The sequence below is a fragment of the Fringilla coelebs genome (genome assembly GCF_963513975.1).
Source record: "Fringilla coelebs genome assembly, chromosome: 13".
Lineage (NCBI taxonomy): Eukaryota > Metazoa > Chordata > Aves > Passeriformes > Fringillidae > Fringilla > Fringilla coelebs.
In genome coordinates, this window is record NC_140039.1 from 7,519,035 (window position 1) to 7,545,424 (window position 26,390).

Below are 26,390 nucleotides of genomic sequence, written 5' to 3' on the forward strand. Positions count from 1 at the left end.
AATTCTGAGACTGCATCTATACAGAGGGCACTGCTGAAAAGATGATATCACACAGCAAACACTTGGCAACATGGATTGAAGGTTGGCAGCATTAACACCTATTTAACATTGACCTCACCTTTAGATACTTGAGTCTACAAGTGAAATCCAGAATATGCCCAAGATCTGTTTTGGCATCTCCATTAGCACAGGTAGGTTTGCCCTGCAGCAGCTGCTGAGTGACAGCATACAACTGCAAGGGCCTGATGGTGAAGACTTCTCCAGCCATTAAGAGCTGCTCTCCTGGAAAACAGAGTAGCTTAGGATCAAACACAATGCTGCAAGGGTTACACAGGAATAAATGGTACATGGAAAACAGTACCTTGTAATAGTACCTTCATTAAAAAATGTGTAGGGGTACACATTTGTCATTTGTACTCTAAGACGAAAATTGAGGCAGCAAAATAATTTGTTTAACACTGAAATAACTCAGGTATTCAAGTGGGCACTCATGATACAGGCATGAAATTCCTAATGCAACTAATGGCAAATTTCCCTCGGTCTTAACAGACTGGAATCAAAGTTCCTTTACATAATGTAAGAGTTATGAAACTTTTCCTGAGACATCTCTAAGTTTATAGCAGTTAGGTTTTTTCTATTAAGAAAACACAGCACCTGCTATCTAAAATACAGACCTCAGATCTTTTGCTATGCTGCCTAAATGCAGAATTGTAGTAAATGTTTTTTTTGAAAACACATTTGAAAGTATGCGGATTTTCTGCATGCTAGCACCAAAGCAAATGCCCAGAACAGGAAACGCCATATCTAATTATAATTTCACAATCCAATTTAACAGTAGGAACAGCAGGAAGCAGCACATAAAAGCCTCTCTGAAGGCACCATAAGCTCGATGCTACAGCAGCTGGAACACACATGGAATGAATATCTTTCTTCCTTTTAGGGATACCAGTTTGACTTCATGGACAAGAAAGCATCAGCTTTTGTGATAAGCATTGTTCTCAGAAATGCTCTGAGGAGTAAAATTCCCTTCAGCTTCAGTGGGATCAAGTCCAAGAGTCCAGCTGCACATACATCACTGGAAGGTTACACTAATACAGAGCAGTCAGTGACACATCAACAATTCTCGCATCAGTGAGACTGCAGGCACTAGAAAGTCAGCAAAGATTTCTTTACAAACTTAAGATATTCCAAAATTCGCTAAATGGACTCTCTGAGGTGGCTTCACCTAAAGATAACTTCCTGCCAGAAAATCTGAAATGGCATTGCAGAAACATGTTTCACCTATCATGCCTACCACGCCTCAGCCAAGTGGAATTATAAAGTAGCATCTTGCATGTCCTTCAAAACAAAAATAGCAGGGATTAATCCTTTCACATGCCTCCTGCTGTTAATGCAGCAGCTGGAGCTGTTGTAGTTTACAGTAAGAGCATTTCATTTTCATCTGCCAGCCTCAGAAAAGCACACCCTTAAATTAACTGACCAGAAGGTCTTCTGTTTCCTGAATTCTGGAAGATTAATATCTAGATATGTAATCTCTTGCATTTAGTACAGGGACTGTCAGGACTCACTAACACAGACCAAGCTTCCACTAAAACACACTGAGACAGAGAGCTTAGCAAAAGCTCCTGATCACCACTGCCACATCCTGTCTCTTGAGGACACAGACTAGGAGGCATTTTTCAAAACATACATTCACCAATTTCTTTTTTCCAACAGTGGCTGCAAGACTGTTGCAGCTCCTCACAAAACACAGCTTAAATTAAAGTGCAAGCACCAAGAAAAAGACAAAAAGAAAGAAGGGAGAGAAAAAGTCAGATATGGAAGAGCAGATCTCTCATTGTGTGGAGGTAAAATATGAAAGATATGTGAATGCATGAACAGAGAAAACATTCCTGAATAAACACTGCAAGTTCCTTACCTTTGTGAAAGAGCTCTTCAGCCAATGCAGCAGTGATCCCATTGATCTCCTGCAAACAATAAACCATTGCAATAAGTGTTTTTTGCATACTTATGGTTCCAATTTTTTAATTTGGACCTTTAGTGAAGTATCCTTTTTTTGCTGTGGTAGAGGACTGGTTTGTTGTGTTTTGGTTTTTTTTAACTGAAATCAGGGGTGACTTTTTAATATATTTATTTGTAAATTGAAAATGATTCCTAGAAATTACTTGACATTGTTATATTTCATATGATTTTCGCTTCCAAGATGAAAGACAGTGAATTACATTTTAAAAATCTCATTCTGCACACATTAATAAAAGGGCAGCAGCAACTAGAGCAAGTTATTACTAGCCATCATTACCCCAACTTGGAAGACAGCTCTGTTTTGAAGAAAATATTACAAGTGTAGTATTCTTCAAATTTCAACATTAAGACCATTCTAATGCCTCAAACACTCAACATTTCCTCAGAATATCACTAACAAAGAGAATGCTTTAGATTAACAGGTCTAGATATAAAAACTAAGTCTTCAGGACTTCAACTCTACTATGCTTGCTGCGAAGTAATGCAAATCCCTCCTCTTCTCATCATCCCTCTTCCCCTCCTGTACCCACCCAGGTGCTCAACCTCCATTTCTGACACTGATGTCTCCAGCATGAAAGGCTGAAAACTCCCAGTGCAGGGATTTGTACTTTCTGAATCTGCAGGTGCACAAAGATCAGTACGAGTATTTCCCACCTGGGCACACCACTCTCCACAAAATGCAAATGCTTTGTGCAAGTCCAGAAATAGTTCTGAGCACTTCCAACAGCTCCCTTTCAAAGGTCCACAAAAAGAACAAAATAAAACTGTTTGTGAGGATGAAGCTTCCCCTAGACAAGCATCTCATTTTAAGGTAGCTGCAAAGTACGAACAGATATTATGGATCATTGCCACATGAATATTTAATGAGTTTACTTTGCTGACAAATACCTCATGATTCATAACAAGGGAATACATCCACAGGACATCTGCAGCAGACAGCTCAGTTCATTTGATGAGGCAAGGATTTCAGAACATCACATTCTTAGTGCAACTGAAACCCCATTCACTGAGGATGAACAAAGCCTCCACACCATAGTTTTGAGAACAACAAGCTCAAAGCTGTATTCCAAAAAAAATTAAACAATTCTGATTCACATTTGAATAAGCCAGTTACATTCATCTGGCAAGCACAGACTTAATTGAAAACTCTACTCTGTATCTCTTTTGTCATCTGGGACACAGAGCCAAATTTTTTTTTCCACATTTATAATTGGAACAAGATTATGACTTAAACTGTTCAGTGACTAGCAGGCATAAAAAAGGAACTCTATTCCTCTATCAGATCTACAAGAGACTTCTTGTCTTAGCTATAACTACTTAAATGCATCACACCCACAGAAGTCCATTGTTTGCAGGTGTGTCTGAACAGCAGTTTGTGGGTACTCAATGCTTTTCCTGCAAAACCTTCTACATGTAAGTTAACAAACCCAATCTAAGATGACAAAGACCATGCAAAAAAATAAGCATCTCCATATCACTGCAGAAATCCTTTTCAATGTCAAAGTAACAATGAAGTTCTACATTGTAGTCACATGCAACTGTTTCTCTTTGCTAGGCTGTACCCACGAACAACTAAAGGCTTAAAGTGACTTTAATGTATCGATGGCTGGTATTTTTGACTCCATTTAGTTCTATTATCCTGGGAAATGAAATTAAATAATCCTTACTGGAAATACTGCAAAAAAGAATAGACAAAAATATTGTAGCCTTCCTACATAAATTAATGAGGCAATATCACGGATTATAATGGCTCCAGTATGCACATGGGTTGTCTGGTAATGAAGACATTTTAAAAGATCAAAGTTCTGCAGAAAGGTCATTTTTTCCAGTAGAATTACTTCAGTAAATACTTAGCTTTTCTCCTGAATAATTAACACATTTTTGGTAAATATTTAAAAGTATTCTAAAGTTCCAAGCAAAAAAAACAATAGAGTATACAACTAAGTCAGATCCCCTTAAAGCAAAGAAATGCAGATTGAGCAACATCTTTCTCTTAATATCCAAGAGCAGTTTAGAAACAGGGAAGCATTCATACACAAATAATGCTAGCTCTTTGGATAAGCAAAAAAAGATTACAAGAGGAAAAAAACAGTCCTGAGAAAAAAGTCAGGGGCAAGGAAGAACTTCTGCTTGCATAAAAACCATGTGGAAGTTACAACACTGAAACTTTAATGAAACAGACCTCATCTACAAGACAGAGCACAGAACAGAAAAATCATGCAATTTGCTGGTGATCACTGGAATTTTGGTTTATTTGAACAGAATTCTCCCTACATTGTCAGGCATTTTGAATACATTTAAAACCTCAAATCCATCTCAGAGGGCTGATAGTTACAAATCTGTGCCTCTCTCTCAAGCCTGCAAGGCAATAGCAACACTGTGGAATAAACCTTTTACTATTTTTATCTAAGAAACTCTGAAGTCTCACCAGGATAATTATGTTCATGTAACATAACTAAACCAGGCTTTCTTTTGTTGCTAAAACTTAATTAACACCTAACTGATCACTTGTGACTAATTTCTGAAGCTATTCTATGAAACCCTGAAGAGCCTTCTCAAAACATCCCACCCCAAAGCAGTTACTGCTCCTTCTTTCCACTCAGTTCTCCAGTGCTTTTTCCTCTGGATGAAATTCCTTCTCCCCCTTACAACATGATGCCATATTGTAAAAAAAGCCTAACTTTACACAAGAGATGAACAAATTGCAATCTGAACATGAAATCAAGTAATTGCTTCTCGCTTCAAGTATCCTTTACCGTAACATTCTGTCTGCTGGAGCTATTTCTCCAAAGGCCACTCCATCATTGTGCTTCCACAGAGAAGAATCATTTTTCTTCATTTGGGCTACTGGAAACTGTTTCAGTATGAACCACAGCTCCAACCATTAGCCACTAAGTAGGGGGTGTGTATCCATTATGCAATGTTCATTTGAGAGCCAGCATTTTTGACTTCAGCCTAACCAATTCAGCCTCACATTTATTCACATCTTCTAACTCTCCTGCCAGCATTTATTTTTTCTTCTTAGAGTCCCTGCCCACACTACTTCCCAGCACAGTGTCTACTGCAATAAAAAGCAGTGTCAAAAATCTTAAAAATATGCTTTGTTATATTATGCAAAATGTTGAAAAATAACCATTTCAGCAAACTCTTGAAGATTCCACAGAATTCTCTCCAAGTCAAAGAATTAGGGAAAGAGACTCAGGCCTCTATTCAGACACTAAAAACATAAACTTACATATAAATGAAAGTGTAGGAAGTGTGACAAAACTTTTGGTGCAGTAACAGGGAACTTGAGCAGCAGAGTTTGCAGATAGATCTCCAGTTCCTTTTGTCTTTTCTCCACAAGGCTTTTGGAATTTTTTCCAATGATCTTCTTTGGAGGTAACAGATTTTTATCTATTTTCTTCTCTGAAACAAGCTGAAAGACAAAGACCAGAGCTAATACCTGGCACACCATCTGAACTTGCACAAAAGATGCAATGGAACACAATAAGTGCATGTTGCCTGATGCCGGGAAGATCCAAAAATAAAATTACTTCAGTAAATTTAGCTACTGCCTTCAAAGAATTAGGTACTTTCAGAAAGAACATGTTGTCATGGAATGATCAGAGTGTAATAACAGTGTCTGCCCAAAGAATCACTCTCAGTTCCTGGGCAGAATGCAACAAATGTGATAAAACAACAAAATAACCAGTGCATTTCTGAGAAAGCAGAACACTCTTGAATAAAGTAGACTTTTCCTCATTTTTGTTTTTTATCAGCGCTGGTTGGTAAATATCCCATGCTACTTTAAGGATGTTTTTATCATCCACTGTGATGAGACTTTGGCCACCAAATCAGCTGATCATAAACATCCTTCTTAGCAAAAAGTTCACTGACTCCAGCCTGAACTCTCCTCTCTGACACAGCTTCCAGCCAAGGCTGATGTTGTCCTGGTCAACCTCCCCCAGTTCAAAAGGGGAGTGTAACAGGGGCATGTAACAATGTTCTCACAAAAAGGACTTAGTCTGCAGTTCAGATGGCATCTGGCAGATATTCTCTTTCTTTATTGAAGAAAGAAATTATGTAAATCACTCTGTAAAACAGAACTGCAAGAACTGTACAAAGTTTTGTAAGATACCAAGGTCACAGTTTTAACATTCTTACCTTTTCATGCAGGTCATGGAAATCACTGTAACGATGTTTGACTGTCCACTGATGATTGCCAACGCTGACCTGAATAATGTACACCTGAAAGGATGAAATTCAAATAAGGACACTGCAAAACATTTAAAGAGAAGCTGACTGTGAGACCTGCTGATTGATGGAGCACTGTAAGGTGGGTATATATTCTGCAAGAATGAGAGCTAAGGAAATGCTAACCCCAGGTCTGAGGGGGCTTTGCTGATGGGGGATGTCTGATGTCACTCACCAGGGTGCTCCACAGCAAGAACATGCAGATGCCTCAGTATAAAGCAATGGCTTTTTTTTGCAACCCAAAGGCTAATGACCAAGGGCTCTAAGCTACTTCTTTTCCCAAAAGTTTCTGCTAACTGAAGTTGGTCCTCATAGCTACCCACAAGCCTGAGACAGCAGCATCCCTTCTTCCATCTACCAAGCTCCACAATGGGCAGAGGAACTTGGCAAGCATCCTGCTGTCACTTAAGCAGAAATCTGGAGCTTAATCCTTGAGAAAACAGAACAAATCCTTTGGTTGGGTGGATGCTGTTTTATTCCTTTTGGGTTAAAGCACACAAGATTTCTTCCTGAAGAGTTACCGAGCCCAAAGATTCACTACAATTATCTAAAGCAACCCAATATCTCCTAATACAAAACCAAGTATTTTTAGCCCTGCATGTAGCAAACAAAGATTTTCATTCTAGGTGACTTTTTTCTGGATTGAACAGTACTGGTTTTGCAAGAAACTCAGCCTACCTTTCGATATGCCAGAAACAAACTATCCCAAAGACATTTTGAAGGTACATGCTAAAACACAAGCCAAAACCAAAGAAGGCTCTGCAAAACCAGTTCCACAGCTACTTGAATACAACAAATTAAATAAACTATATTATCCAGTCCAACTATAGTCTTTGGGGAAAACACCAGCTTGTAATCAAATCTTGAAAGCATTTAATACAGTTAAGAACTTGCTTACTACCACAGATCACCCAGAGCTGACTCATAGCTGCTATGAGGATGATACACATCTAGTTGCTAAACCCACATGAGAAAACAAAAATCAGTAACATTTTCAATCTGTTACATAAAAGACCAGTTTTCACTTACTGCAAGTACAGAGCAGCACAATGTCAAGCATTAAATAGAATACCACCTGCATTTTAGAAGATGAAGTATAGTTCATGCCAGTTTTATTTTTGTAAACATCTGACACTGGCTCACTGAACAAAACCCAAGCCCTACAGAGAACCAAACCAAGATGTCTGACTCGTGCACGCGGTGAGTGACACATCAGTGCTGGGATGAGCACTGAAAACACAGAAGAATGCCCACACAGAATTATGGACTCAATTAAGGCCTGTGCCTGTTTTCCTGTCATGTTGTGTTGGGAAACAGCAGATCAGGATTAATCACTGTGCTGGTGACAAACCAGAACAGAAATAACACCAGCATTCAAAAGCACCTCACAACCCTGAGGAAAGCAAGGAGAAATTCCAAGAAATGAAACTTAGAAGTAAAGAAGTACTACATTTATAAGCCATAATAAAAATACCAATTGTTTTGAAAAGCTGACTGTACTAAACTATAGGAGAGCAAGCAGTACATCTAAATGCAATGCACATTGAGTACACAAGGCACGAAACCTAAGATTAGACACTGGAAACTCACATGTAACTTCACATGTTCCAACTGTCAACTCACCAGGTGAGCAAGCAAACCCCTCCTCCTTGTATAAAACACAGAGTAAATTTGTAAAAAAGGTTTAATATCCTTTTGCTGAAATGGCAAGCACTGACCACTTCTAGAAACACAGCACTAAGTGAAATGGAGAGTCTGGTTGGGAAAAGTACCTGTTAAAGTGAGTGTTTGCATGCACTGGTACAATTCCTTAAGTAAAGTCTTTAAAAAGCTGTACCATTTCCCATCTAGAAGGCAGCCAAAGCAGGCAGTACATACTCACCCCCCCCAAACAGCATCAGTATGCAGAGACAGCAACTGATTTCACATCAATCCACAAGCTGCCATTATCTTGAAGAATAAATATATAAATGCAATATGCTGATGTGCATATTAAGACTTGTCTTAATATAAAAATAAATCATTTTAAAGCAAAAAATCCCCTTAGATATTTCACTGCTTTAGGAGCTTAAGTTCATCACCAACAAGCTGAAGTTAAGGTCCTCCAAGGGCTGCCTGTCACACCAAGTGCTGAAGGAATACATGGATAGATGACATCCTCACTCTGCACTTTCTTGCAGACATAACTAAATACACCATGTGAAATGCCCACCCACCCTAATGCCACAAACTGCGCTTCTATTGAGTTAAACACAAAACCCTTTATGTTCACAGGATTTCCTCCTCCGCCTGTCTCTACCAAACCCTTCTGCATAAAAAGTTTTGTCCGTCTTTCTATAAATCAGCTCTTTTGGTTATGTTCTACTTTGCAAATCGTTTGACATATTTGCAATGCTATATGTTTTTTTTTTTGCCTTCTAGCAAGCCACTACAAGTTCTTTGCAGTTAAGAGCCCAGCCCACACCACCAAACAGCATCCCTTCATCTTCTTAAATACTGAGAGCTGAAAGACCTACTGAACATTTTTAAAGTAGATATTAAATGAACAACAGTGATTCCAGACTGCTCTTTGTTCACTTCCTATACACAGTACAAAAACCTGCCTACCTTGCTTTACATGGAGAACTGGCATTTCTGCATTGTGTCTCATCCCACTGTACATCCTTCAGTACTGTAAAAAAACCAAATAACAACCCAACACTTAAATGACAGAGCTCTACACAGGAAGTCTGGGACACAGGTGTGACTACAGCCAGTAGGTCCCAAATTCCAGAGCAGTGATGCAGCCATATCTCCTCCTTCTGCCTCATCATGTAGTCAAGTTTACACCCATTCAAGGAAGCAACAGTATTTCCTTAAATATCAAAGTCAGTATTTATGTTAAAAACAACTGCAAAAACCAGGAAAAGCAGGAAGGCAATTTTAGGCCAAACAAATGCATAGCAGGAAACAAATGAAGCACCAACAGCCTTGAGGCCTTCTACTTAAAACCAGACTTCAGTCAGCATCAGCTGGACCTGCACACCCAGGAGAAACACCCTGTAGAAATGCTCACAGCTTACTAACCCAACAGAAAACACAACCAGTGCAGCATTTTTTCCTGTTGGATTTATTCATACCTTACCTTTCACGCTAAACACTCCATGGAGAATCACATTTTTGAAAGTACCTTCAACATTACACAGAACTGTGGGGCTCCCTGATTTATTCTACAGGATCTGATATCACAACTGTCAAACAGATGTCATGACAGCCCCCTTCTCTTGAGAGTGAGCTCTGAAATACAGAGTGCAACAGGAAGCTCATATGCCACAAGAAAAACAACTCTTAAAAACAAGGACGTAAATAGGATCACTGCCACCTGACCACATGGTAATGGATGAAGATGCAGATTGCTACAGCTGTATTTCCCTTCTTACCTTTACCAAATTTGACTGACTTTTACACCATTTAACAGTCTCTGTCCTGCGCAGGTCTTTGTCATGTCCTTAAGCTCCACTCAACTAATTATGAGCACTAAACACGTGCTATTTTTTTCAAAAACTTTTCAGCCTGTGACAAATTTTGTAAAACTTCAGCTTTCATTTAAAGATCTAGTCCCACATTTCTAATGGCTTGGGCCTGTCTCATGAAAGCTAACAAGCAGCCTTGGAGTCCTGCTAACAGCTTCAGGAGGTTTACACAGGCAAGCTTAGTGCCACCATGCCTTCAAAAATGCAGCAAGAGAATCAAAGCAGGACAAATACTGGTAAATCCTGTCTTTCATACACTGTACTTTTAAAGCTCCCAAGAAAAATGGCATTAAAGTAGCATGGTATTTCCATAACCACTAAAGAAAGAAATCTGGTCTTGAAAAAATAAACTTCCTTGGGCTTAGCTGCAGCAGCTTAAAATGTTATCCTCAACTATCAGCTGATTAGATGAACACCACCTGCAGAGTTACACACCTGAACTCCAGCTCAAACTAGAAAATTAATGGTGTCACCCAAGGGTGGCCCTACCACAGCACTTGTCTGCAGCCTGAAGCAGCAAAGGAGCTCCTTTCACCTCCTGCACCATAACTTTCAGAGGGATAAGGGGGCAGATGACACTGGCATTTTGTCAACTGAACACACCTGATTTTCTCATTCACTGGTATTGCATAATACTGATTGAAATTCTCAACACCAGCACCAGCACTGCTGAGTCTTGGTTCACACCTGACATGGAAGTTTCCAGCCCCCAAGCCACAGGTCTCACTGTGCCTCTTGATTGACCGAGGGTTGAACCACATCCTAACACACCCCCAGTAACACCTCAACAGCAGTGGTACCATTTCTGAGAATACACATCATGCAACTTAGAGAACGAGCTCAGGCACTTCTCAAAAATTCATTTCAAGCTTGCAGTCAACTCCTTGTCCAAATGCTCCACACATTTTTGCCTGTAAATATGGCAACTCACCACCTGAAAGTCATTTCCACAATCATGTTCCAATAGTCATCACCTGGGAAGGAGTTAGGCTCTTCATGTGCCACAGCTGTGTAAAGCTCTGTCCTATTAACAACTCAGAAACCACACTCCTGTTGCTGTTTTCCCTGGGTATCTTTACAGAGGCAGGTGCACGAAGTATTACTTGTATCCATCACACAACTTTCCAAATACTGTCTTTCTAAACCATTGCTCCCCTTTCCCTTTTCTTTCCCACAGCAGGAAGCTGTCATCCGTGAGCATTCTACCGAAAAAGGTCTTTCAAATCACACTAAAATAAGGCAGAAGGAGAAAACGTTTTTAGTTATATAACTAAAGGGTGGTGTGCTCGAGGCATTTTCTATCTGCAATTATACTGAGGTTTGCTTTAGGATGAGCTTCTTCCTGAAAAACAGACCAATTAACTCTTGGTAGAATGCGACCAGATGAAAAACAAGTTATACATCAAAAGCTTCATTCCTTCCCCAAATTAAAACACTGCTGACAATTTTTTTTTTTTTTTTTTTTAGTGGGGTAAAAGAAAAACTGTCTACCCTAAATCATCTGATTTCCTCTGGAAATAAGATCAGAGGGGTTTTTTTATGATACTTCCACGCGAAGGAAAGATTTTCTGCTTTGTTTAGTCCAGCTTTGAAAGCTATGTTTACTCGATAGCAATCTCTCATAAACATACGCACATACACATAGATATATACGGGCAAGAACAGGACACTTGCCCACGGAGCCTCCGCCTCTCCCAAAGGACCGAGGCTACGCGGAGCTCGGGGCCGCTTCTCCAGGCGCAGCCCCGCTCCCACGCGGCTCCTTTCCCCGGAGCCCCTCGGAAACTTGTGCCAAATGTCTCGCTCCGTCCCCAGCGTGGGCACGGCTCCGGCCGGGCACAGTTGCCGGCGGCACCGAGCCCGGCCTCACCCGCTCCCCCGGCACCGCTGAGGCGGCGGGCCCGCCGCCCCATCCCCGCCGCCCGCCCGTCCCGCACGGCCTCCCCGCTCCGCACCGTGTATGTCTCCACCAGCTCTGAGCCCAGGACTCGGGCCTCCCGCGGGGGCTCCTCGCCGTCCTCGCCTCCCGCCGCCGCCTCCATGTCGCCGGGAGAAGCACCGGGGCGCAGCCGCTCAGGCCGTCACGGCTCCCCCGCGGCCGCCGCCACCGCCCGCACCCTCTGCCCGCCCGGCCCGCACCGCCGCCGCCGCCATCTTGGCTCGACCCCCTCAGGGCGCGGCGCGCTCCGCCCGCGTCCCTTTATGGGCACAGGGGGCGGGCCCCGGGGCGAGGGGGCGTGGCCTGAGCTAGCGAGGGAGGTGCTCGGTGCAGGGGCGGGTCTTGGTGCAGTCGGGGCGGGGCTATTGCCCGCGGGGGCGGGGTCTAGCCGATCCGAACGCGCATGCGCGCTAGCCGTGCTGGGGGCGTCGCGCAGCGCGGTGCGGTGCGATCCAATGGAGGCCAATGGGATCCAGTGGAATCTAGTTCAGTCCAATGGAGTCCAGCGGAATCCAGTGGAATCTAGTCCAGTCCAATGGAGTCCAGCGGAATCCAGTCCAGTCCAACCCAGTCCTATGGAATCCAATGGGATAGAATCCAATCCAGTGCAGTCCAATGGGATAGAGTCCAGTCCAATGCAATCTGATGAATCCAACCCAGCCTAATCCAGTGCAATGCAGAGGGATGCAATCCCTGCAGTGCGGAGCTGCCAAGGGCTGAGCTCCCTCCCAGCGCTGTGGCTGTGACACTGTCCCAGCTGCTGGCAGCCTATAGTGCACATCTGTGGCCACCAAGGGCTGCTGGAGGCTTGGACACTGTCACACCTGGCTGAGGTGCCACCTCAGTGGTTCTGAGATGCCTGGTGCCACCCTAAAAACAGAGCTGAGGAGCTGGGCTGATTCACTCAGGAATGAGCCCAGAATGAACTTGGGGTGTTGTTTGGGGTGATGTGCTGTCAGCATAGACTTTACTTTCACTGTCCCACTGAGCATGGGGAAGTGTTTCAAGCCTGTACACACTAAAGGATCTTGCCAGGAATTTGTAACAAAAGCGGAGAATCTAAAAGATGGCAAGCAAACTGTCCTCAGCCTTTTCCCCTGAGCTGAACCTGAGTTGCCCTGAGGGGAAGTCATACTATGGCAACCTTTCTGACAGGCTCAGTGTGCACCCCAGGAACAGAAAATTGCAGGAGAGAGGATATAATAAGTTTCTTTAGGAGTATCTGAGTGTATTAAAATTGAGAGGTTATCTAGAAAGATTATGTTTTGGCAGAAGGATGCATCAAGCATCCATCAAGGCTTTGAAGTAAACTCTGTGCTACATTACACACAGAAGGATTATGTTTTGGACTGTCAAATCAAGGAGATTTTGTTTAAAAGTACCTTCCAGCAAAATGAAAGCAACATCTGTCTGCCCTACCTTATGCTACCAAAGAGAGGATGCAATTAGCTCAGTATGAATTACAACAGAAGTGCAAATGCCCTGGCTGGATGTGTGGAGCTGCAGGGGCAATGCCGGTGTCTGTCAGATGCCACCAGGACTGCAGTGGCAGATAAGCAAACACACCTCTGCAAACAGAACTGGAAAAACCCATTCTGTTTTTTTTTTTTTTCACTGAAAAATGTTTTTCCTTGGTCAGGATGTAGCCGAAGGATGATGTGTACAAGGACAAAACACAGAGAGCACAGGCAGCTCAACAGGGATTTTCTAATGCTGCCCCAGCATCAGGAACTGCTGCTGAGCTCAGCCTCTTCATGAGAAAATAAGTAGGTTTGGAGAGCAACTTTAATTAAGCTTCCTCTGAATGTCCCGGCTCCTTAATTAAATAAAAATGTGCAGCCCCGGCGCGGCTGTCGGGATTGATCAGTGCCCGTCTCCGCCTCCCAAAGCAGTTCCTGCCTGCAGGCACAGCGGTGGCTCGGGGTGTGACAGCCCTGTCCTGGCCCACAAAGAGGAGCAATGTGCCTGGGGAAGGGGGAAAATGGGGGCTCCTTCAGCTGAAATATTCCAAGTAGGCTTTAGAAGCAGTAAATTAAAGAATTTTGCTGTTGCTGGGTCTGGACTCTCAGGGTCAGGTGCCCAAGGGAAGGGGGATGCTGGAGCATTTTGCTGCAGTTTGGAGCCATGACACAGCCAAAGGAGCCCTGCAAACATCCGTAATCTCAAATAAAATTGCAACTTAGTTGGGCTTCTGCCTTTTATTTCCTTATATTCGACCTCAAGAGTGCCTCTGCTAGTTTTGCAGTGGGTTACAGCTGCTTGCAAGTGAGAACCTGAAATGAAGTTTTGGAGGAGAAAAGCTCAGTAAAGCTTCCCAGTTGTCTTGGTATCTTGGAGGGACTGACAAATGGCACAGCATGCTAGGATGCAGCTGGAGCTGGAGCTAACAGGCTGTACCTGACCCCAGTGACAGCCGTGCCCAGATTAAAGGCACTGTGCTGGCAGCCCTCCTCAGGCTATAGATAGCCACACTCCCTCTCTGCCATGGGGCTCACGTGGCGAGGCACAGGAAGCAGCAGGAGAGGGTGGTTTTCCCTCAGAACCTGCAGTAGCCCCTCCCTGTGCTGTGCATGGCAGAGGCTCTGGGTTTCCCTACAAAACCCCAATTCCCAGTTCTTTTGTAAGCAAACAGCTTGGGAGAGCCAGGGGATGCTGGAAGCTTTGTCTCCAGGCAGCCGGTGGGGAGGCAGGGGTTGGCATAGTGCCACTCGCCTGTGCCTCGTTCCCCAGGAGGAACATCACCCCCCTCCTGCTGCCAGATGGGATTTCATCCTCTCCTCTGGCCTCAGCTCTGGTTTGTCAGTCTCTGCCTGCATCAGATGTGCAGCTTTCCCATGCCAGTGTGTAGGGTGGCAGTGGCCCAGATCTCCCCTCTCTAAGCACACAGAGACCCTTCCTCCACATCCCAGCCTGAATTTCACCCCAGCTCTCTCCAACAGACCTTTTAAAGGCAATGTTGAGCCACCCCTCCTGTGCCACATTGACCCTAAATACATTCTGACACATCCTGGGGGCTGTTTTCAGGGTGACTCAGAGCTATCACTTCCCAGGATGGAGGGACAGGGCCAGGCAGGATCCCTCAGCCCCTGGTGCCTGGCAGTGCCCAGAGCTGGCACCTGCCACCCACTGTCTCTGCAGTGAGTCCCAAGGCCAGAGAAGCAGCCAGGGGCTGGGGTTTGCCTTGGGGCAGCACTTCCTTGGGAAGCTCTTTCTGGGGTTGCCCAGGAGGTTCTGGGTGGTGGTTTGGTTCTGGGGAACTGCAGATCTTCCATCCCAGCCTGTGCCCTCACCTAAGAACAGGCTACAATGCCCTTTAACAAAATAACTGCTTCCCTCTGCTGCTTTTTCTGACTTTTGTGTTTTAAAGGCAAGCAAAATATTAAATACATTCAAATTAGGAAGACTAATTGCTTCAAAAATCAATTCCTTAAATGTAACAATTTTCCTTTTCATTCCATCTGCTACCCCTATGCTGAAAAGAGGCAGGGCTGGGCTGAAGCCTGGGCAAATCAAGGCCTGCAGGTGCCCGCAGGACCACAGTTCCTATCAGGCTCTGCAGTGAGTTAATCCTTCAGGACTCAAAACCTGGGAGGATGTGATGTGGGGACGGCTTTGTGCTCACCTGCATCCCCACTTTGTGCTGACACCACCTGGCTCCCTGGTTAATGCTGCTTTGGCTTGGGCATTCCACAGGGACTGCAGGTTTTTCCATGCAGCAGGATTCCTCTTAAAGGCGGATTTGTAGAAAGGATGAAAAATAACAGTTGTATTAATTGCATTTTTAGTTTTGCAAACTAATTTTGACATGAGCCAGCTGGAGGTGAGACTTTGCCGCCCTGTGGTGCCAGAGCCATCTGTAGCCCCTCTGGACACAAGAGGGAGTCCTGAATCATTAAGAACAGAGGTTTGTCTTCCGTTGCTGTGGATTAAAACACTTCTCACAGCACTGAGAAAACTGCTCATCCCTTGGAGGCCTTTGCTGTGTTTGGCTCTCCACCGTGGCAGGGTAAATCCGTGGTAAATCCACAGCCAGTCCAGGAGTGTGGATTTTAGCTGTTTGCAGCGGGGACATGTCAGCTATAGCTGGCTGGGTGAAGCGAGTCATGATTTCCCAAAGGACTGGCAATTATCCCTGGAATCAAGCAGAGCTGATACCCCCATTTTGATAGCTGGTCCCCACATTTTGCAGCCCTAGCTGAAAACAGAAGACTGGGGCACAGCTCCGTGTGTCTCCACACTCCCCTCCGTGCCGCTGGGGCTGCACATTCCCCCCGCTCTGCCCGCTCAGATCCACCCCGGCTCCCCCGAGCTGCAGGTCCCCATGGATCTGGGGACACACCGCAGAGGGGATGAGGGGCCTGACACCCCCTGTTCCCACCGCCCCGGGGGACATTTGCTACTGGACAGGGATATTTTGGGACACGTACCTTTCCTGCAATACCCAATCCTATATGGCACAGTATGATCTTTCTAAGGCAGCTCCCAGGGGGAACACTCTGGAGGTGGAGGTGACATGATGGCACGGCTCCAGCCAGGACAGCCAAGAGCCGCAATAGATCAGCAATTTCGGCGGGTCTTGCTGAAAAATGGTGCCTTGATCCCACAACAAAGTCACGAGGAGAGCTCCAGCTGCCGCCGGGGAGGGGCCCGGGCCGGGGCCGGGGCTGGGCCTGGGGCCGGGCCTGGGGCCGGACGTGCCAGCGCCGGGCCCCGCCGTGTGCCCGTCCCAAGGCACGCAGGCCGGGCATTCCTGGGGGGCCGGGCGTGCGGGGCTGCCCGGGCCGGCCCCAGCCCCCTATATCAGCCCTGCCCCGGGCAGCGCCGGCACAGTGACCGCGACAGCCCCCGGCGCCGCGCCCAGCCATGGATGACATTTACAAGGCAGCGGTGAGTGCCTCCCCTGGGGCTGTGGGCTGGGCAGGGGGGTCTGAAATGGATCTAAGGATTTCTGTGGTAGGCTCCCCAAAGCTGCGATAGCAATAATTGGAGAAATGGAAATGAGAAATAATTATAGGGCAGCGACTTTTAGTCAACATCCTCATCCAGGACTCTGACCCTTCCCTGTCATGGCTCTGGAAGTTTCACACTTCTCTTACAAGTGTGAAACTCTCAACCTGCGGTTCAGTTATTTACAATGACCCGCTGGTTCCCCACTGTAAAGCAGAGAGATGGCTCCTAGGTGAAGCTATAAATCTCAATAAAACCTGCACAGCATAAGAGATGACTCTTGGTTTTATCCCAGACAAAGCAGAGGAGGATTTCCCAGGAAAGAAACATTATTTGTATGGGTTAAAACTCACCCTCTTCTTTCTGGTGCTTTACAGCTCTGCCATTGCTATGTTCCCCCACTCCTTAGCTGAGTATTTTTCATGGGGATTTAAAAAAAAAACCTGGGTTTTTTCTCAGTTATTTCCAAACCTCCTGCTCTGCTTTGCTGCTCCTGCTCTGTGCTGTGCAGAATCCAGAATGTGAGCTATGCCCTGGGGAACGTGGAGCATCCTTTGGCTATTTTAACTTCCACAGCTGCACACTGTGCTCACTGTGTAAACCCAAACTATTTGGTCTGTAATAAGAACTCTGCATTATTCTGTAATGCAGACAGACAGAGATGTGCAAGTGGAATAAGGATGAAAATAGATTCTGGATTGTGTGGATTGCTACTGCATCCATAACTGGATTTACAGTAACAGCTTTTTGGTGCTTTCCCCCCCTTAAATATACAGTTGATCAAGCTTGATTTTAAGCAAGAGCACAAAAAATGCATCATACCAGTCTTATTATTATGCCAAGGTTTTTAGAGGGAAGGAATGTAGTCCTTGGTAGGTAACTGAAGAAAAAAACCCCAATGCTCACACATCCCCTGTCCTTTTGTCAGCCTTGAACCTCGGAAATGGAACCCCTGTAGTGATCCTGATAGTGTGAAAAGGTTCAGGAAAGGCTGAGTCCCCCAGCCAACACCTTCAAAATGGAGAAAAATGGAACCTGTAAAATCAAAGGAAATCCAGGCCTTTCTAGTTAAGGTTTTTAATTAAATAAGCTCTCTGTGACTCAAGGCACAGGCTCTTTCCTCGTTGTATAGAGACCACATGGCCATTAATTTGGTAAATGTAGGGTTTGAGTCCTGGGCATTAACTCTCAACACCTTCACAGAGGCAAAACAAGTCCAAGACAGGCACAGCTGAGACAGACAGCTCTTTTGTGTATCTAATTCCCACAATTTAGACTGTAAAGAAATCATTTTCCTGTGGAAAAAAAAATTAGGAACTTCAGTTTCCTCTGTCTGACTTCAAATGGAACCATGGGAATGGAGAGAGGAGCTGATAAAAGCAAAATACAGCAGATTTGGCATTACCACAACTGCTGCAGTGCTGTGAGCTTAGAGCTTGCCTTCCCACACTGCAGGCAGAAAAACCTGTTCCTGCAATGATGTGGAGGAAAAAGAGGAAAAAGGCAGCAAGCAGGACCCATGTCCAGAGCAAACTATGAACAGCTCAAGAGACACTTCTGTGACAAAAATGTCACTCTATAGCAACAATGCATTTAATTTATATACACCACATCTGTCACTACAGTACTCAAGGAGGCTTCAAAACAGAATAATTGTATATTTTCTGCATGCTGAGAGCATATATTAATATTACATTTATGCCAAATCCCCTACGTGCAGCCAGAGAACCCAATGGATTTTCATCTTACCCACTCATGCCTAGATAAGGGCGTGCAAACACAAAGCTATTTTGGGAATATTTTTAGGCTCTGTTAAGCGGTGCCTAGAACAGTGCCAGGGACAAGTGTCCAGATAAAGGGCTGCAAGGATAAATACCAAAGCCTGGGAACAATCGGGGAGCTCATCTTTATCTCCAGCACCTCTCTCCCCCAGGCTTATAAATAGCGACTGCAACAGGAGTGTCGTGTTACACAGCAGGACTGGCTGTGGCCATCGTGGTGCTGGCTGCTCTTGCTCTGCCCAAAAAATGTCTACAGAGGGCCAGCAGCTGCCTGCCTGCCTGCCTTCAGCAGCATCAGAAACACACTGGGCTTGGGTTTCCTCCAGCAGCGGAGAAAAATCCTGCCACCATCCCTAGTGCTTTCTGCCAAGTTCTCACCTCCTGGAGCACAGGGAGTGGGATAAAATGCTCTGCCTGCTCCCACAGGCTCTGTCCTGCTAAGGAAAAGTGCTTTCTCTGCTTCTTGCTGCAAGCAGGAAGAACCAGCTGGCTTTTGCAAAACCATTGCCCTTCTGGGCAAAAGAATCAGCTTTCACTCAAAGACACAACCCTGGGTTGTGGGGTCCTGCCCCAAACAAAACCGGGCAGGGATGGGTGTTGGGGGCCACTTGCATGGAGGTGGCAGCAAGGAGACTTCAGTGGGGTCAGACAGGGCAGGCATGGGGTCCTACCTGGCTGGATCTGGGAGGCTGTTGACCAGCATAGGAAGGAAAAGTTGATGTTCTCGTGGATGCTTCCAAAGGGGCAGTTGGACATGGTGGTGAGGGCAGCAAGTTCAGCTAGGCAGTACCTGAATGAAGCCAAAGAGAGAAAGGCACTTAAACAGGTATGGCACAGAGCTGACAGATTCCCCTTTGCTGGCCTTATTGATTATTTTCATTAATTCATGCTATCTTGTAAGCTCCCACTGATGGTCTGTGGGGATTGAATTAGGGCAGAGTTTGGGAACAGCCTGCCAGCCCATGTCAGCTAATGCCTGTTGGCTCCACAGGCCATTCCTTCAGAGATTCCCAAACAGACTAAAGGGAATAGCAGCTCCCTTCAGAGCCAGATGCCTTTGTAAGAACACTGGCTGAGATGGAAGCAGAGCAGTTAAGCTCTGGATAGGGCAGCAGTTTCCTGAATCTAGATCTGAAAAACAACTACCAGGGATAGTTTTGTCTACCTCTCCCTCCCCAAGGAACTCTCAAGCTCTGATCTGGCATTGGCCCACATGTGAGCAGCCCTCAGCAGTGCAGCCATCCTGCAGTGAAATAAGAAATTACCCCCAGATGGTTGACAGAGGCATATTCATTTCCCAGTGGGCTTTCCCTGCTTGTACAAAGGCTATTTCTGCCATGTATTAGCATCTATTACTCTAGAGAAGTCATGTTTTCTTCAAAGGAGATGTGAATAATTGTTTTAAAGGGAAGAACCTCTTAGACTGCAAAATCTTGCTGTGTCAAAACCCCTGTGGCTGTACATTCCCTGGTCCACGAGGTTGCCTCTTGTGAGGTTTGGTTGACCCTGACAAAGGCTGTTGAACAAACAACATGTCCTTTTAGCAGTTAGTGATGCTGACAAAATTAAAATTACTTAGTGTCTGTGTTTTCCTTACAGGTTGAGCAGCTGACAGAAGAGCAAAAAAATGGTAGGTGCACCTTCAACCTGGCACCACAGCCTGGAGCTCCCCAGGCAGCAGCCCTGCCTGCCTCAGCAAGAATGTGCTGGAAAATGCTTTGGTCACACTGGCCAAGGCAGGGCATGGCCCAGGGATTTTGATCCACCAGCATTCCTAGCGAGGCAGTTTCTGTGGTGTGCCTGGTGTCCCACAAGGCCATGCCTGGGCACTGCTGGGTGCACAGTCAGGGGAGGCTGTGCCTGGGATGAGCTCCCTGCCTGCAGGCTCCAGCTGCAGGGCAACACCCCCTCACCTCTCCTCTCCTCTCCTCTCCCCTCTCTCTCCAGAGTTCAAGGCTGCCTTTGACATCTTCGTGCTGGGGGCAGAGGATGGCTGCATCAGCACCAAGGAGCTGGGGAAAGTGATGAGGATGCTGGGGCAGAACCCCACCCCTGAGGAGCTGCAGGAGATGATAGATGAGGTGGATGAAGATGGTGAGAAGTTTGGGTTTCTTCTGCTCTCTCAAGCACCACCCCCACATCTGGGGGTGTGGGGCCATCTGTGCAGTGCTGGCAGGATCTGTGCTGGGGACAGTCACAGCTGTGGGGTGCAACCTGCTGTGAATTCAAAGGACACCAAACACCCACCAGACCTCAGCATGGTTCCTTTAAGGAATTTCCAGGCAAAGAAAAACTATAGACATTTTTATTCCTACAGTGGTCAGACTGCTTGAACTGATTTTGGGAGTACTGTGAAATTGTACAGATCCATTTAAAAAACAAAATACAGGCTGAATGTAGGAACTGCCGTTTCAGAAATGCCACTTAGAGGATTCGATCAGGAAACTCTCACTGCTTAAGTGTACACACCCCCACATAACTAACTGTCAATACTGATTAAATCGGTGTACTGATGATCACACATAACAAAATCCACTGTGGGCATTTAAGCAGAAATACCATACTAAGTAACTGGAAAATAAAAAGCAGTTAAAAATCAGGCAAAAAAGGAAAGCATCTGAGTCACTGAAAACAACTCTACTACTAGTGCAGGTGCAAAACCACACTGCATGAATACCTGCCTTCTGGAGCTTTTAATATTAATACCTAGATGAGATGGACAGGTATCTCCATAGCAGGAATTTCTATCCTTTGGTGCTTCCAGAAGGACTTTTACCAAGGCAAAATGACTGTGAAAGTTAAAAATTCTCTTACAAGGTCAGAGGAGGGCCTCAGTCAATTTTTCCAGCATCCTGAGAGCTAACTCTTGCTGCAGGGCTGCTCTCTCGGGTTTTGGTCCTTGGTTGCTGAAGGGAAGGGTGATCCCTCACTGGCATTGCCCATCCACCCCCTGTAGCTCCAGCTGATGCCCCAGCTAGGCTCCCCTTTCCTGCATTCCTCAAGCCCAGTATGAGAAGAGACGAGGCATCAGACCTTGTATATTCTTCCAGTTTGACTTGTAGAGACACTGATGGCAGTCTTGATTTTTAACTTAAACAATAATGGGTTTAACACCACCACTTAAGGTTTTGGGGTTCTGAATTCACATGGCTGTGCAAGGAAGCTGGGTGGAACAGTCTGGTAGAGCTGCTCATGGAGAGGAGTGGAGCTCAGTCAGGGTCCCAGTGCTGGCCAGCTGGCCCCAGAACATCCATTCTTCCCTCAGGCAGCGGCACTGTGGACTTTGACGAGTTCCTGGTTATGATGGTGCGGTGTATGAAAGATGACAGCAAAGGAAAAACTGAAGAGGAACTCTCAGACCTCTTCAGGATGTTTGATAAGTAAGAGCCATGAGCACAGCGAGGTGGGGTGGTGGGAGGGGTGCAGCCAGGCTTGCCCCCTCCCCAGCAGCTCTGTGTGGTCCTGAGCTCTTCTGTCCTGGCACAGAAACGCTGATGGCTACATCGACCTTGAGGAGCTGAAGATCATGCTGCAGGCAACAGGAGAGACCATCACCGAGGATGACATAGAGGAACTGATGAAAGATGGGGATAAAAACAACGATGGCAGGATTGACTATGATGGTAGGACTTTCTTGCATGTGATTTGGTCACAAACCCTTGGTCATGCCCCTGGGCAGCTCCCTTGGTCTTGGCTGCTTTCTCGGATGAGCACGAGCTGATGCAGGCAGTGCTGGGCAATACATCTGACAGGAGCATGTCCACAGGGATGGGGGGGTTCTTACACTTGTGAAATGGGAGCAAGGACCTGGGGCTGCCTTACCTGTCCCCTTGCTGCACTGAAGCACTGCCACTTTTCACCAGTCCCCTCCTGCCCCCATTAACACCAGCACCATTTCTGAGGGGCTGTATCTTTGAATGTGGTGCTGACAAAATGATGCCCAGACCATGTGGTGGCAGCTGAGGGTGATGCTGGGCTCCAGTGACATTTCCAGCAGGAGTCACAAGGAGTCCTTGCCACAGTCAGAGGAGCAGTAGCCATCCCCCCCTCGGCCTCTCGCATATCGTGAGGGTGGAAAAGGAGACGGGGCTGGGAAAAGCTGCCAAGAGCACACTTGACAGCTGTGAGGGCACTTCAGTCTCACCTCACACCTCTTGTCTCCAATGTCTTCCCCTTGGCAGAGTTCCTGGAGTTTATGAAGGGGGTTGAATAAATCTGAGGCCAGATGGACAGCTTGAATCTCCTAAACCCTCCCGCTCTGCATCTCATCTCCTTGACTCAGTCCCCTGGCTACCAGCATGAAGACTGAGTGCTGAGAAGGGTGGCCAGGGGGAAATAAAACCTGTTAATACCCAGTGCCTCAGCTGGTCATTCCTTGGAGGTTCAGAGACAGCTTCCCCCCTGTTGTGTGCTCATGATTAATGAAACCACTCCTGGGGGCTACTTCTGGCAAAGTGACATCAGAGCTGGAGCTTCAAGCCTCCAAGGAGGTATTCTGCTGCCAGCCCAACAGCAAAGTCCATCCAACAGAGCCATGGGTGCTCATGGGGAGCTGCCACGTTCCACGGTGAGCAGGCTTGGGAGCTGGCACTCTGGTGCCTGCTGGTTTAACTGGAGCATTGGCAGCATTTTAGCAATGAAATATGAATTAAAACCCACTTCAGCCATCACTGAAATCCATGTGCCAGGGACAGTACCTCTCCTCCCTACTCTCAGCCTGGCTATCCTGAGGGTACACCCCCTCCTCCTCCCTGCCAGCCTGATTGGCACCCTGTAATGCCCAAACAAGACCTCAGTTTGCTTTGGAAACATGAATAAAAGCCATTCCTGAGCTGGACTGGATGCTCCTTCCTGTCTCTCCCAGCCTGGTGGGAGGCAGGTACCGGCCCCTCATAGTCCTCCTGCAGCCCTGGGTGGGAGCTTCACTACAAAAAAATGAGACCCCCAATTATCCCTGTCAAATCACATCGATCTGGGCCTCTGAGAAATGCACAAGCCCACTCTGAGGCTCAGCTCCCAGGCACAGGGTGACAGCAGGGCCAAGAAGCCACAGCACCGTCTCCTCTCATCCCAAGGAAGTGCAGCATTCCTGTGGCATTAGCAGCTCTCCCTGCACATAGCTGCCTCCTCCCATCGAATTACAGCCCCAGCACAACTCCCACATTGCAGTCGTGTTGCTAAAGTCAATCGTTTACCCAAGCAAAACAAACATTGGCAGGGCAGGCACGGGACTGTGCAGGTGCAAGCCCCGGCCGTGCTGCCCTCAGCCCTGTGTGGCCACGCTGCTGGGCCAGTGCCCCAGCTCTGCTGCTTGTCCTTCTGCCTTTCCTCCCCAAACCAGGTTATTTTTTCCCCACTTCTGTGGAAATAACACCCTAAAGCAGCTGTGACACAATCTCATTTATAGCAATGATGAAATATTGCAGTTCAGGGAAAACAGGGATGAGAGAGGTGGTTGATTATTTGCAAGGACATGGCTGTGTCTTTCCTCTGGACAAGCAGCACTGAATTCTTTGCTAAACCAAGGCTTATAACAACAGAAAAACTAAGAAAATGAACCTGTCAGCTAGAAACCTAGGGTATTTTGGAAACAGCTCTAATGCAAACATCTGTTTGACCCACTCAAAGGGGTCTCCCCAAGGGTTGCAAGCCCTTGATGCCTTAGCTACTGCAGATTCAGCAGGACTACAGGTGCACCCGGAGGCAATGGAAATGGGGATCTAAGAACCCTGTGACAGCAAATGCTCCCAGATGTTGACAGATTCTGTCTTCAACTAATCTGTAGCCTGGAGTTGAAAAAGAAACATTTTCCACCTCTGCAGTGTAGCAGCAGCAGTTGTTTCCCACTGAAACCTGTGAGGACACAGCACATCCTCATGTTTTACCCCAGGCCTGGGAAGCTCCAGAGTTGCCAACAGCTGGGGTTCAGCCAGGAGCTGAGGTGATGCCAGCTGTCCCCACACCCATGGCCACCCAGCCTATGGGCAACCCACACCTGCACTCACATCACATCAGGCACCAGTGACAGCCCCCTTATCCTTCTCTGTCCAGGCCAAATCCCAGCATGCAAAAAGGACTTCTCCAAGATATTCCTCACTGCTTACTGATAGGCTTTGGCTACCTGGAGGGTGAACAAGAGAGAAAATAAGGTTGACCCCTTTCCTTCAGTCAGCTTGGTGGCTTGGACTGTGCTGTGACCCAGGAAAAGGATGGCTGGGAAGAGCCACCTGGTCCTGTGGCTTGGCTCTTCCCCCTTGGCTCAATGGCACTGGCAGCAGAAAGCCACAGCCTTGCCTGCTGCCCACCCTTTTCCCAGAGTAAAGCAGGGAAAAGTTGTGGCAGGAGAGAGAAGACAAAGGTCTTGTAGCAGCCAAAACTTGTCACTAGAAAAGCAGATACACTGGGACTATTTTGGCTTTTCTCATCCTTAGAACAGGAGGTTGGGAAGCCAGGAAAAATGCTGCCAGGCTGGCCTGCCTTAACACACTGCCTGTCCTCCCAGTCAGACAGCAAATGCTGCAGGGTGAGGAGCTGTGGGTGGATTCTCTGTTGGCTAAAACACAGGAACAACTGCACAAGGAATGTAACACGACATGACAGGCCAGCGAGTGGGTGAGCAGGCTGAAAAAACAGTCCCCCTGGAGGATCAGCCTGGCTGAGCCCCCACACAGGGGATGTGCTAACAGTGAATGAAAACCACTCTGAGCAATCCATGGATCTGTGCAACTCCAACCAATTCATAGTTTTCAGTGCATGTGCAGTGAACCTCTGGGGCCCAAAAGCATTTGAAGAATGTGACACAAGTCCCCATTGTCTGGGGAAGAAAAAGCAATTAACTTTTTTTTTTTTTTTTTTAATCAGGCAAAAAGTAATTTACAAGTGTTTAAAACAGTCCCTAGATCTGTGTGCTTTTACCTCCCCAGCAGAGACAGGAGCTGGGCAGGCAGGTCACAGCAGCCCATGCTACCAGACACTGCCACAGCTCTCAGGCCATTTATATGCTAGCCTTTGCTGGAGATTTAAACTCCTGTCCTGGTTTGCAGCTTTATCAGCATATTTGGGGCCTCTCCTCAGCCCTCAATAAAACTTTGCTGTGTGAACCAAGTGACTGCAGGAAGCTCAGATGAAATTTGGTACTCACTGCCCTAATAAAAACCTCAGGGCAGTGGCAGTGTAACATGAGCTAAAGTACATCAGATAAACACTTCACCAAGCCAAAGCCCCTGTGGTGTAAAAACACCTGCAACAGCCTTGAAACCTGGGCAAAGCAGAACTCACGTTCTGTTGCTGCTTCTTTTTGACTACACTATTGAAAGGCAGTAAAGGGGGACACAGCAACACGTGTCTAGCCCTACTTTTAATCATCACTGTGAACATCAATGTCCCCAGTGAACACCTTGCCCCATCAGAGCATGTTGCAGGGCTTTGATTTCCCCCCCACCCCAGTTCTGTGCTCTTGGCTTTCAGAGCAATGGCTCACCTTTGCCAAACGAAATGATTTGGTATTTAGTTACACGCCCTTTGCCTTTTTTCTTTTTTAAGTCAAAACAGAGAAAGGAGCCAAACTGGAACTTGATACTGAGTCGTGTTAATTGCAAAAGGGAGAAATAATCTGCAGCAAGTATGACGTACAGCAGCAGCAAGCGCAAGATGTATAAGCTGATGTACAGCAGTTGTTAAGCACTGAGATGCTTTTGAGCTCTTTGTCTTCCTGCAGGATACCAAACACTTCATGACGAGAGTTTTGCAGTTTTCAAATATCAAAGATGAGAGAGCTCTGCGTAATAGGAATAGTTTCAAGTGGGCCACAGCTGCTGGTCCCCCATCCTGGGCTCTGTATACGTAATGTCCCCAAAAAGGATCTCTAGCCTCACTTCACCAACAGAACTCACATGATTTCACAAGGCAGGAGAAAGTGGATGGAGACCCACCCGGAGGCAGAGTCAGCACAAA

The 26,390-nt window shown here is 46.3% G+C and overlaps 2 protein-coding genes across 5 annotated transcripts in view; one reads left to right on the forward strand and one right to left on the reverse strand.

The window, feature by feature from the left end:
• Positions 1 to 16,289, reverse strand: part of NISCH (nischarin) — a 33,811-nt gene extending 17,522 nt beyond the window's left edge. For 3 of the 4 annotated variants that reach the window (XM_084214723.1, XM_084214725.1, XM_084214726.1), the window contains exons 1-5: positions 11,726 to 11,926; positions 6,169 to 6,252; positions 5,258 to 5,440; positions 1,919 to 1,967; positions 119 to 282 (exon numbers count right to left, since the gene is read on the reverse strand). In XM_084214723.1, coding sequence (XP_084070849.1) covers positions 119 to 282; positions 1,919 to 1,967; positions 5,258 to 5,440; positions 6,169 to 6,252; positions 11,726 to 11,812 — 567 coding nt within the window. In that variant the 5' untranslated portion in view covers positions 11,813 to 11,926. Of the gene's footprint in view, positions 1 to 118; positions 283 to 1,918; positions 1,968 to 5,257; positions 5,441 to 6,168; positions 6,253 to 11,725; positions 11,927 to 16,136 lie in introns of those variants that run through there. The other variant, XM_084214724.1, reaches the window with a different exon arrangement.
• Positions 16,290 to 16,405: 116 nt separating this feature from the next.
• Positions 16,406 to 22,795, forward strand: TNNC1 (troponin C1, slow skeletal and cardiac type). The gene is made up of 6 exons (XM_084214232.1): positions 16,406 to 16,596; positions 20,037 to 20,067; positions 20,385 to 20,531; positions 21,703 to 21,817; positions 21,924 to 22,060; positions 22,619 to 22,795. Exons 1-6 carry the CDS (start codon positions 16,573 to 16,575, stop codon positions 22,648 to 22,650), a joined length of 486 nt encoding a protein of 161 aa, XP_084070358.1. The 5' UTR covers positions 16,406 to 16,572; the 3' UTR covers positions 22,651 to 22,795.
• Positions 22,796 to 26,390: the final 3,595 nt, after the last annotated feature.